This window comes from Anticarsia gemmatalis, chromosome 22, assembly GCF_050436995.1.
Source record: "Anticarsia gemmatalis isolate Benzon Research Colony breed Stoneville strain chromosome 22, ilAntGemm2 primary, whole genome shotgun sequence".
In the NCBI taxonomy this organism is placed as follows: Eukaryota; Metazoa; Arthropoda; class Insecta; order Lepidoptera; family Erebidae; genus Anticarsia; species Anticarsia gemmatalis.
Window position 1 is genome coordinate 8,985,757 of NC_134766.1, and position 18,047 is coordinate 9,003,803.

An 18,047-nucleotide genomic window follows, 5' to 3' on the forward strand; every position below is an offset into this window, starting at 1 on the left:
AAACCCTTCCCGTGTTAAGTCCGATCCATCGGGAACTCCGGGATAACTATGACTATGTGTTATTCTGGGTCTTCAGCTACGTATATACCAAATTTCATCGTTCTCACAAACTTTCGCGTTTATAATATTAGTAGGATTAATGCAGAATGTCGAAAAATGTTTATTGGGCAGAAGATATTAGTTACGCGTCGAGAGGGACGCCCTAGAAAGACAGATCATAATCGGTAATGTACTTCAAAAAGTTCAGGTGCGTAGTACTCGTAACCGGCGGTCATGTATACATGTGAATAAATCAAAAGAAGTTTGTAGGAATCGTAGTAAAGCGTTCTTTTTCGACCCCTATGGAAAAAAGACGTGATTTAACGTATGTACCTATGTGTTATTTTACTTCAATATTACGAAAAAAACGGTTCCTAAAACTCTTCTCATGATATATTCAAGAAAGCAGAACGGGTGAAATAGCAATAACAATTTGTGTACTCATTTCCACCGTTACAGTGGATACTTACGCAGCCATTCTATAAATAAATAAAGAGTTCGTGTCATAACGCTTTAAGCTTAAAAGGAAAGGCAGTGTGGACGATGGTTTTCGAGTTTTTGAAAGCATACTAAAGGATTTCAGTATTTAAACTGTATTTAAGTTGTCTGTCCTACTTCGAATCTCTTATGAATTTAAGAGGCTTGTGACCAGGAGTTCATAAAGTTCCTGGTTAAATGTAAAAGTATGGACAATTTAAAATATAGGTAATCAGTGACTATCTTAGTCTTAGTCCGCTCGTGTATACAGTGCTGATTAGGAGGTTTCTTGCCAGCTCTTCTCATTGGCCCTACCTTCCGAGCTGGCGGTAAATTCACTCTCTGTATCATTGACTATCATAAGTGTTAGCATTTGACCTAAATGAATAAATGATTTGATTTTGATTTTTTAGTGATGTGATTTTGACGTCCTTTTGTTCCTGCTTTACGTACAGGCTTGTTGCTATATTCAGACACAGACAGTTAAATGGCGCTTACTATCAACTTAAAAGCATCGCCGAATATATATAAAATGTATTAAATAAAAGCGTTTCAAAATCAAAGAGGTAATAATAGCTTTGACTAGCCAATAACCATTTAAAAAAAACTTTCTAAACCGTAAACTATAGAGCAACTGTCAGTGTCATTTTGTCCGTATATCGTAGTGTGCTAATAATATAATTTTGTAATGAATATACTAATATACCTAGTGATAATAATGTTATGACCCGCACGGTGACGCTCGTGCTTGCTTACTCTTTGCTCATCAATGAAGTACACATATTATTTGATTGTTAGTAGAACAACGCTTATGTACTTATAGCCAATTACCCATAATCATCATCAATCGTCAATCGTCGACTGCCTCCGTGGCGCAGTGGTTTAGGTCACCACGCCAACACCACTGCGTCAGGAGGTCGTGGGCTCGATTCCCACACGGAGCAATTATTTGTGCGACCCATAAATAATTGTTTCGGGTCTGGTTGTGGCTTTGTGTCCGTTGTTTGTATGTTTGTAAAGTTCCCCGCGACACAAGAGCAATTCTTAGTGCGGAAGTTGTCTTAAAAAAGAAAGAAAAGTCATCATCATAATCAATATGATTCATAGCATGCCGTACTTTTCATAAACATCCTTTTTTGCCAGTCTTTTAAGTTCCTTTCGATGGGTAAATGATCAGTGCGTTTTGCTACCTTTAGCGTGGATATTTCATAAATTATATAACGGTATTTGGGCCGAGCGTTTCTGAACTTTGGGCATTAAGATATAGGGCAATAACATTTTTTGTTAGTAGCCCTAACCTGATATACAAATGTTGAAAAAATTGCTCATAAACCCCTAGGAGTCGACAATTCAAGATAAATAATATATTATTGGAGTCTTATTATAGCTTATTCACAAAAAAACCTAATTGAAACCATAATTTACCATCACCTTTGCACAATTATCTGCACAATCAAATTACACATCTGAAATTTTAAACGAGAGATACTCAACTTCGTAAATATTGTTAAAAACTTCTATTTTGACTAAAAACTACTATTATTAAAGACTTCTATTTTTCATTGTTTCAGCTAGTATACTAAATAATAAGTACCTGACGGCAAATCTAGTGTATCTGTTGAGCCTATGTCTGATACTAGGACAATTTGAGTTGATACCTAGAGGACTCAGGAGGAAATCTACTACTCTATGTTTTTTTATAGAGGTAATAAGACTACATAATTTCATCGATTCCGTAACCGTGTTTATCCATCAGGTTTTTGAATATCTGGAAATGGCGATACTTGGATATACAAAAATATTATCCATACTTGGAAAAACAAACGCGCTGTTTTATACCAGTAGACCTAAGTGATTTTTCTCGCATATACACTTTCATCCCTATTTTGGAGGTTGGTTATATTATTATAGGTTTAACCCCGAGTCTTCAACTATTTACATGTAAAATTTAATCAAATCCGTTTTATAGATTAGCTGTGAAAATGTAATAGATAGACGGTTACGATTGTAAAGTAACATTTACATGGGTCGAATAGCCACACAACTTATCCCTAGAAAATGATTTTTAGTTTAATTAGATTGCCATATCAAAAGACATTAAAAAATCAAAATTCCTTTCAGATTCCACTCTGCATAATCTTGTTAGAACTTTTCCTATACTACGTATGGAAGAAGATCCAAGACTACATACTCCTTAACGCTGATGCTATCCTGGTACATTTGACTGAAGAAAGAGGTCTAGAATGGCTGGTCTGCCATGTCTGCTGTGGTCATAGCAACTGTTCCTATATGCTAGCAGATTTAACGTTAAAACTCCTTAGCTTTACTGCTCTCCTGGTAACTTGTTTTTTTGTTACAAATTAATGAAGGATTATTTTTGTAATGGTATGTAGAGTTTTATTACTTTCTTCTCAATCCCTTACTAATTTTTAAAATATAATTTTCTTTTTGCCCAGAAATACACAATAAACTGATTTCACTCATTCTTAACTTTGAAAAATTCTCAGTTGACCGGTAAAATACATGGTTTTATTAGAACAGGGCTTTTCTTATACGAAACTAAGGTCGAGAAACTTCAATTTTAATACTTTTTGCAAGAGATCTTCTGGGATAACTAACGTGATGATACAGGAAATTACATCGCGAACAAAGTAAGAAGAAGAAGCTTTCTAAAACACAAAGCTTACTAACTAGGATCCAATGTAATAGGATAACATAAACGCAAGGCGTCAGGAAGTTTGTGAAGGAACGCGACCCCGGGGAGCGCGCGTCAATTAGTTTTATGAGCGTTATTCGAGCTGTTTGTAAACAACTCCCGATAGCCTATTACTCCCTGGTACTTTTGTATGTAAGGTCGAACAATAAACATGACAACGTGTTTTGGTCATTTTATAACAGCTGTAAAGATCGCTGATTACTGCTTAGGGGGCGAGAATTTGAATACCTTTCATGGTTGTTGTTTTCCTGGTAACACAAATACAGATTTTTTTATACTTACTTTTGCCTGTGGCTTTATCTGCGTTGGAAGAAACGCAAAATGTGCCCAGGTTATAAACTATTCAGCCAAATAAGTTAAACCGTTACTATTCTAACATACCATTATTATATTACAACCGGGGAATCGAATCCCGGATCACATTACCGATAACGTTTTCTAAACCACTAAACGTAACAACAACGACTTCTTTCCGTTCCGTCACCCTTGCCTACCTATTTCGTATTTTTTTTTTCTCTTTTGCGTCGCAGCTTGTTGCTATATTCAGAGAGACAAAGTTAACTGGGACTTAGGTAGTAATTAAATTCCAAAGTTATTTGTCTTAGAATGTTATCCCATTAAAGTTAGTCAAATATGTTTCGACCCACAGATAAAATGTAATGTTTCGAAGTATAGTTTGTGGATATTAGGGAAGTTTCATAGTAACAACATAAGTTGAACCGTAGTAATTGTTTTGAACAAAATATCTTATAACTTGTTAAAAATCTAAGAAACAAAGATTGGTTTCCTCTGATAGGCTTTTTGTAATCTTTGAAAGAAAAATTAAGGCAGAAGTTTCCAAATATCAAAAGAACATGCACATATTTTAATCTTAGAGAATTAGTTAATACTTTCCACGGCAAATTGTGTTCTTTCTTCCAAGATGAAAGGTCATTGTAATCAGGGAGCCGACTCCAAAAGAAAAATTGCCAGACTTGATTTTAAAATTTGTAAATAACTTAGTCTGTTCAATTTTAGAAGTGCCTATAATGTATATTGTTATATATGCTTGATGTTTATGTATACATACATATTATTATGTATAGTGGATGCTGTTCCCAGCAAGACATCGGACTCCCAACAGGGTGATCACTTTTCCTTTTATGTAAAACTAAATAAGGTTTTTCTCCAAATTATTTTTATTCTACTAAATACAAACCTACGTACATCCCACACTTTTAACGAAATTAGTAAGTGGTAAAATCTTTTGAGGGACGAATTCCGCCGACTCGCCGACAAATGTCGACGATTTGACGACGGCGGGTCTTTTATATCAGGAGAATAGGAATGACAACTAATTTTGGTTATTTACTCCATCTAGTAGATCGTGAAATTAATTACACATGTATTTGTCATTTTTGTGCATAATCAAATTATTACCACAATATATTGAGTTGAAAAGTCACATGACGTCACGTTAGAGTACAAAATGTACAACACCGTGACGTCACTAGCCCCCACTCTATAATTTTAATGTTTTTTTGGGTAAGTCATTATATTGGTCTTTAATGAAGAAAAAAAATACGTGTCTTAATAGTAAAATTATGAAAAAAATATATCAATATTACAATTTAATAAAAACAAAACTGTAAGCCAACTAACTGGCTGTGACATAAAATGAAAAAAAAAGAAATGGAATCGACAACGTCAATCAAACGACTTTCAAAAACAACCCATCAGACCATATGGGTCACTCATACATTATAAAACAAAAATAAACTCTATTATTTGAGACATAAATCACATTATCCCTTGAATCAATGTTAAGTGAATTTTTGCCCGTCCAGCTCCTAAAGTTTGACAACAAACACTGCGAAATTATACTCTATTTGTTTGTTTCTAAGGTACGTTTTCGCTTGTGTTATTTTTAAGTGAATTTTTCCCGGTCCAGCGTTCAATATTACGCGACTAAGATGGGACGAACCGATCTAGGTGATAAAGTTGAAAGTGCGAGTGACAATTTCCATTGGTTGGATAATAGAAGCTTTTACGGTAGGTTTTTAGTGTTGCTTGTTGAAAAATGTTTACTTGGAATGTGGGAAGATTTCTAAAGATTGTATCCTTATAGTGACATTGACGATCTTTTAAATAATGTCTATTATATTATTTCTGTGTTTTAGGGAATATTTGATCAAGTAATAAAGATTTTTATTGTAATAGGGTTTTAAGGGCTTTAAAACTCTTTAGAATACAAGAATTGAAGTGATGACAGTCAATATCTAATTGCCTGGAATTCGAACTCCCACAGAGGTAGTGATAGTGCTTGTCTTATCCTTAATTTATTGCTTAACAATCAATCCGGGCACGAAAAAATCAGTAACGAAAGGGTTATTCAAACATAATGTAATTAGTTTTTTTTTCTCTGGTCTTCGCCTACTTCTATGGGAAAAAGCCATAATTTTACCTAAATGTTGTTTTACGTATAAGCAAAAATTTGGCTTTCACGAAAATTAATTTTGAAAGATTATAATATTTTTTTATTAATATGAGGAATATTATGTGCTTAAATCTGTTAAAATTAAAATTAATGTAGTATTTAATACATGTTAAGGCTGGTATCCCCATACAAACTGTTGCTGGGCGGGCGGCGCGAGCCGATCTCGCCGCCCACCGCTCACGTTGGAACTTGTCTACAATTATATAGAGCTGATAGTACTTATACATTTACCCTTGCTTTCATGATTAGTGGGTACTTACTAAAATATGTATGTTTGTATAAACAATAGCAAAGTTACGCTTGTTTCTTTCAGTTAGATTAATACAAATATACAGATATCCAAATATGTTGACCTGAAATAGGATTAGAAGAACATTTTTTTGTGTATTTTCAGTTTGTTTGTTATTATAGCATTTCAGATGTTTTTACAGTTTGAAATTGTGCTATTGTACCTACTAATTCAAAACAAGGTAATTTCAAAATCATGTATATTATTTTTTATCTTATGTTCCTTTTCACGTGTAAATACTTATTTATTTTGTTTTTCTTAAGATAACACACTGTCTGTTTCCCATAATTAACACATACTTAATTATATTGTTTAACTTAAACAATTTTGAAGTAGACAAACTGCCACCTTAAAGAAAACCTATTCTTATATTAAATAATGCTTTTAATAGCTTAATAACACCTGCAAAAGCGAAGAAAGCAGACAGAAAAGCTGATTGTATAAACAATAAAAAACCTCTTCCTCATTATTACCACGTTAATAAACACATACAAGGTATAAACAGCTCTATGTAATTCTTAACCACCCTAACCAACCAACAGGCGACAGTATAGTCCGGACTGTGCGCTCGCACGCACGCGTCACTACATCCCGGAGCGCGGGACATGCACAGGTACATCACTATTTATCCAAACAAACACCTCACTATTTACACAGCACATCGATTATAAGGTACCAGGCGCACAGTAATTGAAAGTGGTTTTAACTTAACACAAGTGTAGTGAATGTCTTATTAAAACGTTAAGATGAATTGTGCTTCTACTCTCGTCTGCGTTCCTAGTGATTATGTATTTCGTGTGATGAATCTTCATTTACTTTGATGTGCGTCTGTCTTTTTATCTATCTTTTTGTATAAAAATGACCTTTTCAGGGAAAAATACGGACTACATTTTATTTGAAAAAATATTTGACTGAAACGTGTCATACTGAATTTCTTTTGAACATGAACATTTTTAAATTATCTATTCTATAGAATAATGTTCTCAAATAAGTATAATTCTACTAACGACCCATATATAATACAAATCTTACACGTGTCTCAATTATATACGGCTACATACATATTTATGTATACCAATATATTCTCGGAGTGACAAATTGTTTCAATCTTCTGAATACATTAAGATCTTAGGTATTTTAATTAAACGTATAAAAGGAGAAATTAATTGAAATAAAACCCACGCTATCTCCCAAAGGTGGTTTTTAAAACCTTTGTAAGACAGTTAATAAGGAAAATCATGCCTTGAAGGGATGAAATGGGGATGAAATTTTCAATTTTCTTCTTCAAATAATTACGTTTGCAAACATAAAAGGCATTTTATTGCTAATAATATTGAAGGATTTTCAAAATTCAAAGCCTTTAGATTTAACTCACGCACTAACACTATTTTGAAGACGTAGTTAAAACTAGCTTTTGTCTGCAATTTTGTCCGCATGAAAGATTTCTCGGGTTAAAAGAACCTATATATATTATTATGATAGGTAATTCAGGCTATAAAATTTGTAATATTAATACGATAAATTGAGTACTCATAGTTTCTTCCCAGCTACACTCATTAGTCAGTGATAGAGCAGTGAAGAAAGAATCCTTTGGTTTCATAAATAGCCGCTTATTGGTATTTCACTAGCTTCATCTCCATGCTTGAAGAACAGACAAATAGGTACGTCCCAGTTGATAATTAAGACAGATTATTGTTTTTTTTTCACCCAAAAAATTATTCGCGTGCGTTTGGAAAATAATAATGAACTGTGTCTACGTAATGTAACTATTCGGCTATCACTATGATTGAGGATGTAAAACTAGAGATACCACTGACTCTGCGGTTACTTGCGGATTAGTAACTTATCTGGCCTAAAGTTATGTTTTTTAAACAGTTTTGAAGGAATATAATATATATCTTATATATTTAATTTCCATGTCACGATGTTAGTTACCGTACTCCTCTCAAACGGCTTGACAGATTCTCATGATTTTGTGAGCATATTGAGTAGGTCTGAGAATCGGCCAACATCTATTTTTTATATTTCATGTATTGGAACAAAATATTTCTATTATTAGTCACTCCCCTATTTTTCCCCCACTGAATGACAATTGAAATAGAAAAAACAATAACTATCCAATTTTCCAATCAATATTTTAAATACTTTGTGTCAATTGCTTACAAAGTTCTACTTCTCCATTTATTTTATCAGTGTATAACTTGGATTTTGTTCGTTAAGACGTATGTAAGAATACAAACGTAAGCTCATATTCTAATCCTACATATTGTTATTATCAACACGCACTCAGTCTGACCTCTGAATGAATTAGTTCGTTCTCATCTCTATCTTAACGTTATATATGAATAATTGAATATATATTTTACTAGCTGACCCGCGCAACTTTGCTTGCGTCACATAAGAGAATCATAATTTTCCCCGTTTTTGTAACATTTTTCGTTGCTACTCCGCTCCTAATGGCTTTAGCGTGATGTTATATAGCCTATAACCTTCCTCGATAAATGGGCTATCTAACACTGAAAGAATTTTTTTAATCGGACCAGTAGATCCTGAGATTAGCGCGTTCAAACAAACAAACAAACAAACAAACTCTTCAGCTTTATAATATTAGTATAGATTAAGTACTTACAGTACGTACAGGCTTTTAGACTAAGTACTAAATAGCTCCGGTTAAATTAGATAAATTTACGAAATGTCTCGTCTTAAGATGTTTTCAAGGACTAAATCTATGTAAAGCAATGTCAAGATATTATATAAAATTACTAGCTTTTGCCAGCGATTTTGTTCGCGTGGTTTACTGACATGTGACATTTCCACAATAAACTTCATCCCCTCGTCAAACCCTTTTTGTCCATAAAAAAAGCTCTTGTTCTTTCTCAATGTCGGCTCTATCTGGTTACCAAATTTCATTAAAATCGATTCAGTAGTTTAGACGTGCACGCGTAACAGACAGACAGACAGAGTCACTTTCGTATTTATAATATTAAGTAGTGATAAATTTTTATATAATAAAATACGGGAATAACCGCGAACACGCAAAGATGCCTTTCTATTTTATCCTATTAAATAATAAACATCCAACGCGAAAGTTTAAAATTATTACTAAGTATGATTTTTGTGAGTAAAGACTCTGAAAAAAATTTAATCCATTTTATTAACACAGCGCAGTGAAAATATGAAAAAGGCAGGAAACGCCGCATGGACCGGAAGACTAACTAAAAAAAGCAAAGAAAGCAGTTGATTCTGAAAAAAATCTATGAATTTTTGTTAGTTTATATCTTTTTCTCTACGTATAAATAAATCACCTCTTTCATTTTTGTTCTAGTGCTTTATAGGGTACGTAAATCAACATGCCGTGGTTTAACCACTTCAAAATAAATATCGGTTGGCTTAGCGGCGATAATTGAATTTTGTCAATTAGTTTTATACTAGAGGCCGCCCGCGACTTCGTCCTCGTGGAAACCCTTCCCGTGAAATCCCGATCCCTCGGGAACTCCGGGATAAAAATCTATGTGTTATTCGGGGTCTTCAGCTACCTATATACTAAATTTCATGGTAATCGGTTCTGCAGTATTTGCGTGAAAGAGCAACAGACGTCATCCATACATACATACATTCTCACAAACTTTCGCATTTATAATATTAGTAGGATATTATTTTGTTGTCATTTATCAATTGAATACGGTATCCGAAACTTAACTGTAAGTCGTGAAAACGGCCCTAAATACTAAATACCAACGATTTACATTCACAAACATGAAGACAAATTAAAATCAAAGTTTTATGTAAACATACATACATACAGTAGAAGAGTTCCCTATGTATAAGTTAAATTACTTTTATTAATATGTAAGCTTATCTCGTATTTACTCAGATCTATAAACTCCGAGAATGTTCTGCTGTGGTTAATCTCAAGGAAGTTAAAAGTAAATTAAATTATATGACTGTCTAAAATTTTGGAGTAAAATGTGGAAATATTAAACTGTGTTGCAAATATTCCAAACTAACTGGACCGATTTTTTCTTTTAAATTTTAGTTAGCGTTTTTTTAGTAAAATAGTAGTTGTTAGTTAGCATAACAAGAATAGAGATAATTAAATTTAAGATGAACTTATGTAATATATGTATTACATCAAAATTAGTCCAGTGTTTTCTAGCTGTGAAAAACAAATTGACTTTCCCTTTGACATTACAATAAACTAATTTATTTAGAAGTTCTATAATTATTCTTAATTTATCTGATATTGGAATTGAACCGACCAAGCTAAAATGACTAATACACTATTCTGAATATTATTGTCTTTCAAACCATATTTTAATCGAAAAAGAAGCCTTTAAAACATTATATACCAAAGTAGTAACCAAACAAAAACAAAATTCTCTCAAAAACTCTTGCCAGCCCATCGCAAAGCTGACCCTATCAACCGACACTTAACCTCATTAAACAATATAATCAGCTCAATCAAGGTATCAAGGTCCTCGTTAACCGTCCTAAGCCCTTAATCCCTACCCATGGGTTAATATACGGTATTTGTGACTGTTACACCCTTTTTAGGGTCTCGGGTAAATGAGTCAGCTCAATTGATAATTATATTAAAGCCTAAGGATGAAGGCAAAAAATTTTTCGTGTGGAAATTAAAATGTATTTTTAATTAGTTTTTTGCTTTTTGCGGGATTATATAATTTTACAATAAACTATTTTATTTAACTATCATCTTTCCGAATGCTTACTTTTATAGTTTGTCTTTATGTTTATGTAATTTAACTAAACGGTATTTAGCACATTACTTACATTATATAATGCCTATTATAACCGGATGGTGTAAGCAGAGGTGTATAACATACACCCACGTTACGTTACTAACAATGTTAGTCCCATGTAATAGGGAGTGAGTCTATTGCCATATATCAGACACGTTACCAAATTCCGGGCTTTTATTCAGAAATTTTAATATTCTAATACAAATAAACTATAGTAGGTACTTTACCCAAACCGGAACTTCGTGACCCAAGACTATTGTCCATACTTTACGTACCCTATAAAGCACGAGAATATGTAATAATATGTACAGAAGACTTATAAGCGGTTAGTTTAGTAATCGGGTCCGCCATTTCGCAGTGACAGTCAGGCAAGGAATAATTCCGATTGAAATTTTTTTTTTACCAAGGCTTGATTTTAGAATCCTAAAAGAATAGATGTTTAACTCAGGACATTATAGCACTACTAAGGACTGTGAACATTAACAAAAACCCTATTTGCCATATTCGGAAATCAAACTCCGATATAATTAAATTGCATGGCATTTCACATACAAAACAAACAAAAAGCTGTTCAATTTGTTACATTGATATAGATATATTTTGATACCACATAATAAATAGTAGTTGGTAGAAACACGTCAGTTTTACACACACAACACGGCAACACGAGCCAGCCATTACCGTACACTGTTACCGAACAATCCATTGTTCGTATCCCAACTGAAATATATCTAAAATATCTGCCTGTATTTTTTCTGAAACATATGAAACGAAAATACGAAATAATGAAAAAGGTTGTGTATTTTTTCTGAATTGGTGAGCATTTTTCGTTTTTTTAGAGGACGATATTTCATAGATAAGAATGTTTTTGTATCGGTAGTTGTAGGATACTGCCACGCCGAAGATTCGGAACCAAATCCCGGGATTGGTAGCGCAATCTATATAGTCTGTATTGTCGAGTATCGAGAGTTTGACATTTAAAATGTACTTCAAAATAATTCTTACGGAGCCCGGTAAACAGATTGTCGTGTAAAATTTCTCGATAGCTAGCCAGTTGTTGGTAGTCCATAGTAGTAAAGAATCGAGCTACAGTTCTAACAATTATAGTCCAGTGATTTAAGCTAAAATTAGGTAAGAATCTCGGAATTCGAGATACCCAGCTGTAAGTCTGTAAATACTTGTATATTGACACCCTAAAAGTTGTCTCAAAACCTACATATGGTAGGGTGTACGCAACTATAAAATTTCAAGGTCAAACGACACAAAAACCGTTTTTTTGCGCTTTTTTTGTAAATATCTCATTAATTTTTGCTATTTGTATTCATTATCAATATTGTACAGTATAAAATTCTCTACAAATTTTGTTAGATTTTTAATTAATTTTTAATTTTAGGAAACGGTTATCAGTATTATTGAATAGATAAAGATTTAATATATGAAGAAAATGATAAAATACAATATAATAGTTAATAGAAATTGGCAAATATTTATAATCATTGATTTATCGATAGTTCATCAACTATATTTGGGCCATTTTCGACCGGAGGCACCGGTTGACCTGAAATGATCCTGTGACCGCGCGCTCTCCCCCTCTATCTCGAAAACGGTTCACCGTAATAAAAAAAAATTCTAACAAAATTTGTAGAGAATTTTATACTGTACAATATTGATAATGAATACAAATAGCAAAAATTCCATAGGAAATGAGATATTTACAAAAAAAGCGCAAAAAAACAGTTTTTGTGTCGTTTGACCTTGAAATTTTATAGTTGCGTACACCCTACCATATGTAGGTTTTGAGACAACTTTAAGGGTGTCAATATACAAGTATTTACAGACTAACAGCTGGGTATCTCGAATTCCGGGGTGAACTTACTATAATGACTGGACTATTAGTCGTCAATTTTTCTGTCAAGAAATTTGTATGATTTGCTTCGAGTATGGGCTTACAGTTTCGTGTCTTGGAGAGCACTATGCCTCACACTCTTGCATCTCAGGATTTAGTACCAGTTATTTTGATAAATGTCATCTTAATAAGGAACTTAACTACTAGTTAAATCTTTATGAAATGTCAAAAACACATTTGAATATACATATATGATGTAGCGACGTCACAATTTCGTGTTTTCGTTGGATTGAAATGAGTGCCTAATATTTTTTTTCAGTCTGTAAGAATTACAATTTCAACATTATTTACGAAAGCAAATTACATAGCCTGAGCATTTTACATGAACTTTTTTAAAGTACAAGTTTAATCATTTTTCGTTAACCCAGTAATTGGTTCAATAGTCTGTTTATCTTTAAAAACGTTCAGACAAATACAATCGGGTTTAGGCACAAAAAGCACATGCAAATAATGGCATTTTCACTATTGAAAACAAAGCCTTTCAAATGAAATACCAGAATTTTCGCTAGAATTTCCCCAAAATAGCACAATGAATCACAATACTGGTACCAGGAACGCATAATATTGCAGGATGTGTACGGTCCAACTAGTGTTCTATGCAAACAAGCGTCCTAACTTTGTTGGCTTGTAACACAATTTACCTACGCTTGCAGTTGACATTTATACACAGATAGGTAAACTTTGCACTTTGATAGCTTTGTAAAGGTCAATTTCCTGATAGTAGAGGAATGATTTAAAGTTCCTGATCGTATTTGACCAATAGGAGTATTTTGATCGTTTATTAGATAGATGTTACCTTAATAGCTATTTGAGAGGAGCGGCAATCGGTTTCAAAGATCCAATATTTCTCATTGTGATTTACTTATGTACAATTTCCCAAACGCAAATGTTGTTTTTTTTTTCCTTTTTTAATTATACGGCCATCATCAAAAATCCTGCTACCGTAGGTTTTTATGCTGACGCAACCATATATTTCTTTTTCAATTACCAGGTTAGCATAACATAATAGGCAGTTGTTAACCACTCAGTTCTTAAACAAACATGTCTTGAGCCTATTTCTAGTTCACGATCAATACGCCAGGTGTCTCTCCGACCACCGTTCCCAGGCTTCCCAGAATATCATAGAACATTATTTATATTGTAAGAAAACTGAAATACATACCATATACTTATTATAGCCTAGTACCTTTTTGTAAAAAATCTAGTACATTCATGCGAATTCGTCTGAAAGAAAACGTCCGACTTATTTTTTCAGGGATAAAAAATATTTAAAGTTTTCGGGTTTTCTTTATCTTGCTTACTACCTCTGCTATGAGTCAAACGCATCAGTTCAGTTATTTTGGAGATCATATTGATCAAACATACAAACACACATAATAAGTCTTTAATTGACTGACAAACATATATAAAATAAGTCTCTAATTGACTGAATTAACCATAATTTCATTATTTCATTGATCGATGCGGCAACCTGATAAAAAAAATCAGACGAATTGATAATCTTCTCCTTCTTTTGAAGTCGGTTAAAAAGTAGCACAGACATCCCTTCCTCTGTGAAAAACTACCCAAATTGTTATTTATATGTATTTTATCAGAAACTAAATGTTACAAAGTGATTGAATGAAATCGAACGTGTAAAAGAAAATCAACTAGGAATTGAATTCGTGACTTCACACTATCTCGTTAAATGGAACTGAAAGGCTTTTAGCCCCCAACCACACTTGGCTAACAATTTGCAACAAACTATTTGCTGACCTAATTTTGGTAACGTAATTTTTATAGACGTTTTTGTTTTACAAAGATAAAATTAAGATGTTTTTTGTTCTACTTTTGATGATGGACAAATAGGGCTCGGAGAAACGTATTATCACGTCATATTCGCTTGGGGAGCAAGCAGTGAATTATATTAGTACATAATATAATTCGATCACTTCATATTTATTTGAGACCATAGTAGACATTTTACTGCATATAGTTTGCAAGAAAAAGCAAACTTTAAATCAAATGCCACTACAGTCTAAGCAAAAACCACAATATGTAACATCAAATATAATGATAGAAAACAACAATTTTCTTCACGGCGTATTTACTTTTATAGTGTTAAATAATAAAACATTACGAACTAGAACATTAAGCAGGAATTGATATCGTGTCTGGCTGTCATCTCGTTCCCGAGTTAGAAGGCAGGGTAGAAACACGGTAGGCAAATAGATTGAGACATCTATAATACAAAAATGAATAGTTAAATGTGCTGCTATAAGCGTAATTCTCGAGAGCAGCTGAATCAATTTCGCTATTTTTTTAATGATATCCCTTGAACTATGGGGATGGTGCTAACGGAGAGAATAAAAGAAATATGTATTCAAGTAAAACCTCATAGTGCTTTGCCTGACTCGGGAATCGAACCCAAATCCATGTGCTTAATTTATTTCTTTATTACTTTTAAACGAGGCTTAACCGTTTAAGTATAACGTACCTACTGATAAAATTAATTGCGTGTTCGCACTGTAAAAGCAAACTCAACGCCTACCGTGTCTGCAAGCCTAGTACTTGAAGCGTGCAGTTCGTACCCGGAATAGAAACACTTCATCTCTTTTGGCGGGCGTACAAAGAGCTAAGGGCGTATCGGAAGCTGTTAAGGGTCTATGTATTACAATACCTACTATACCTACGAATACAAAATACAAAAGTCTTTATCTTTGACCTTTTTCTGAGTATGTTCAAGTCAGTATTAATGTAAGGCTTGGATATCAAGATCCAAATGCTTCTCTTATCAAATCTCCCTCAAGTTGCGCATTGTTTAGTTAAAGCTTATATGAACACCATAATATTTCTTATAAAATAGTTTTAACAAATAAGTAACGCAAAGTTTCAGTGAATCGAACAACTTATTGTTAATTTAACTAGTGACAAATAGATTTCTTTGAGTTTATATCGCGGTATAAGAATCAGATGAACGTATCTACATTTTGTCAATTTTACAGGAGAGCAAAAATACTGTGGAAATTTGTCACTTCAAACTTTACTAGCTCATTAACAGAGATAGTATATAGTTGGTGAGAAAAAAAATATATTGATATATTCTTCTACTATTTGAGCATTAAAAAATAAAATAAAAAATTGTTTCTAAATGCTTACAAAGATACAACATATATTTTTTTGAAATCCGGTTGACATACGTTAGTGTGGCTCTTAATTTGGTATCGGGTTTTGTTCTTATTTTACTTACAAGCGTCGTTTGTGCAGCTAAGTTTTATTTTGTGTTAGATAGGAATGGACTAAATAAATTAAAATAAATAATTAATCAATCAAATGTAACATTATCTTTATTTACTTTTGCAAACACACAATATTAAATTTAAAAAAAAAAAATCAACATACAGACATATCAATAATCTTCGTCGTCGTCATCGGTTGTTCCAACGGAAAATCCTTCATAAAAACTGTGATATTGCGTTGGAATAATACCTTGTCTGCACAAATCTTGTAAATTAGCAGTGTTTTTGTTTGCGTAGGCACTCTATTAACCAAGCCTACAATATACTGCCTTTTCTGATCAATATTGTCAATATTCCAAAAAGATGAAAAGATTTCTAATCTGTCTTCTTCACTAAATTTGTCAGTACATTTTTCTCTGCACATCCCCATACACTTCGATTCTCCCAAAGATTTGCCTGGATTTAGAAAACCTTTACTTGAGAAGTAAGGTTCACCCTTTTGTCTTTTATTTTTTCTCACATTCTTCTTCCATTCATTTGGTTCCGCTTGACCTCTGCGTTTGCGTTTACGATTTTGATGACCAGGAATAACCGATTCAATGCCAGCAACATCAGTAGTATTACGTTCTATGTTTATGTCAACAGTTTCTGTCGTATGTGAATGAGCAACGTTTTGTGTTAATACATCATTAATTTGAACATTGTCTCTGAGTTCCGAAGTTGAAAAGTCACTTGATGATAAGATGCATTCATCTGGTGCAGGCACGCCATCATTGCTTGGATAAATGTAAATCTTCATTTAATAAATCCACTAAGTCTAACGATATATTATTATTTTCCAAAGTTGACAACAGTATGCCGGGTGACTGCTCAGGTACATCAAAATCAGATAGTGTTACATTTTCTAAAATTGTTAACGTTGGTTCCTGAAAAAAAAGAAGTATATTAAAAAAGTATAATAATACATTACTTACACCTTACCCCGTAGCAATAGCACAATTAAAATTAAATTATTTACTATTAGTAGGTATAGGGCAAACCTATTGCAGTTCATCATGCTCGAATTTAGTATGGTACACTTAAGTCTGCTTGGGAATCGAACTCCAAACAGTAAAGATCCAAATATAATAATAATATGAAAGATGGCTCACCTGATTGAAAATCTCATTAATTTCGTTGTTCAGATCCTGAGATGGTTCTATCGGTTCCAGGGACGCTAAAATCTTCCAATTTCGATTGTTTTTATTCATTTTATTGAATTTAAATATCACTTTCACTTAATGCTATAACTACAAAGTAAAAAACGAAACGGTATTCTCCAAACTTCAAATTAGGGGACTCCCCGCACTACAAGTTTCAACTTGCTTAGACCTTACATCAACTTTTTGGTGCTATACTAACGTATGTTGTGAGACAGCAATATTTAACAAAGAAAACAGTACTTCCACACTGATTTATATCGTATTACGTTGTTTTGGTTATTCATTCAAGCTATTTGTTTTATAAAAATGTTTGTGCCAATGAAAAGTAACTAGATAAACGTTGTTTTGGCTCTTTGAACTTAGCGTCAAAACACAATGTCGTAAATCCCAAAACGACGTATAAGCTTTTACGTTCAAATGGTTCTTAAGATATTGTGAAATTAACAATTTTCTATGATTAAAAATATTGTTTTTGCACATACGTTCTTATAGCGCTAGCAGATAGCAAAATAATTAAAACTAAATTAACGCTACTCATAATACGTTTTTCTGGTTCAATCAAAAGTGGTTCTTATGTTATTTCGTTATTTTGGAACTTGTGAAATATTGATTATAGCGTTACGTCGTTTTGGCATTTCATAAAGGACTACATTGTGACACGTTTTCTAAAAAAAAACGGTTTTTGATTTTTTTGTAGTTACGTTCATCTGGTTCTTATACCGCGATATACTTAGCTGATAATATAAATCCCCACAAAAATATTTTGTAAAAAGTAGCCAAGTCTTGATGGACCTGCATTTTTATAACTAAAAAGAAATCAAACCTAGACAAAGTTTGGCCAAGCTTAACTTGCCATAATCCAATTTCTACTGCCATGCGATTGTAGCATTTTACACTAGAAAAGGACAAATATTTTTTTTTCCTAGTATTGACTTACTTACAATCTTACTTCATAAGTTAGGGA

At 33.0% G+C, this 18,047-nt stretch overlaps 2 protein-coding genes across 2 annotated transcripts in view; both read left to right on the forward strand.

Annotated features, from left to right (window-relative positions):
• The first annotated feature begins 1,168 nt into the window (after positions 1–1,168).
• On the forward strand, positions 1,169–2,898 carry LOC142982944 (uncharacterized). The gene is made up of 3 exons (XM_076129695.1): positions 1,169–1,309; positions 2,088–2,221; positions 2,638–2,898. The coding sequence occupies exons 1-3, from the start codon at positions 1,240–1,242 to the stop codon at positions 2,878–2,880; spliced, it is 447 nt and encodes a 148-aa protein (XP_075985810.1). The 5' UTR covers positions 1,169–1,239; the 3' UTR covers positions 2,881–2,898.
• Positions 2,899–6,566: 3,668 nt separating this feature from the next.
• The window catches only part of LOC142982905 (solute carrier family 2, facilitated glucose transporter member 8-like), an 81,639-nt gene continuing 70,158 nt past the window's right edge, over positions 6,567–18,047 (forward strand). Inside the window, exon 1 of the mRNA XM_076129627.1 lies at positions 6,567–6,610. Coding sequence (XP_075985742.1) covers positions 6,603–6,610 — 8 coding nt within the window. The 5' untranslated portion in view covers positions 6,567–6,602. The remainder of the gene's footprint in view (positions 6,611–18,047) is intronic.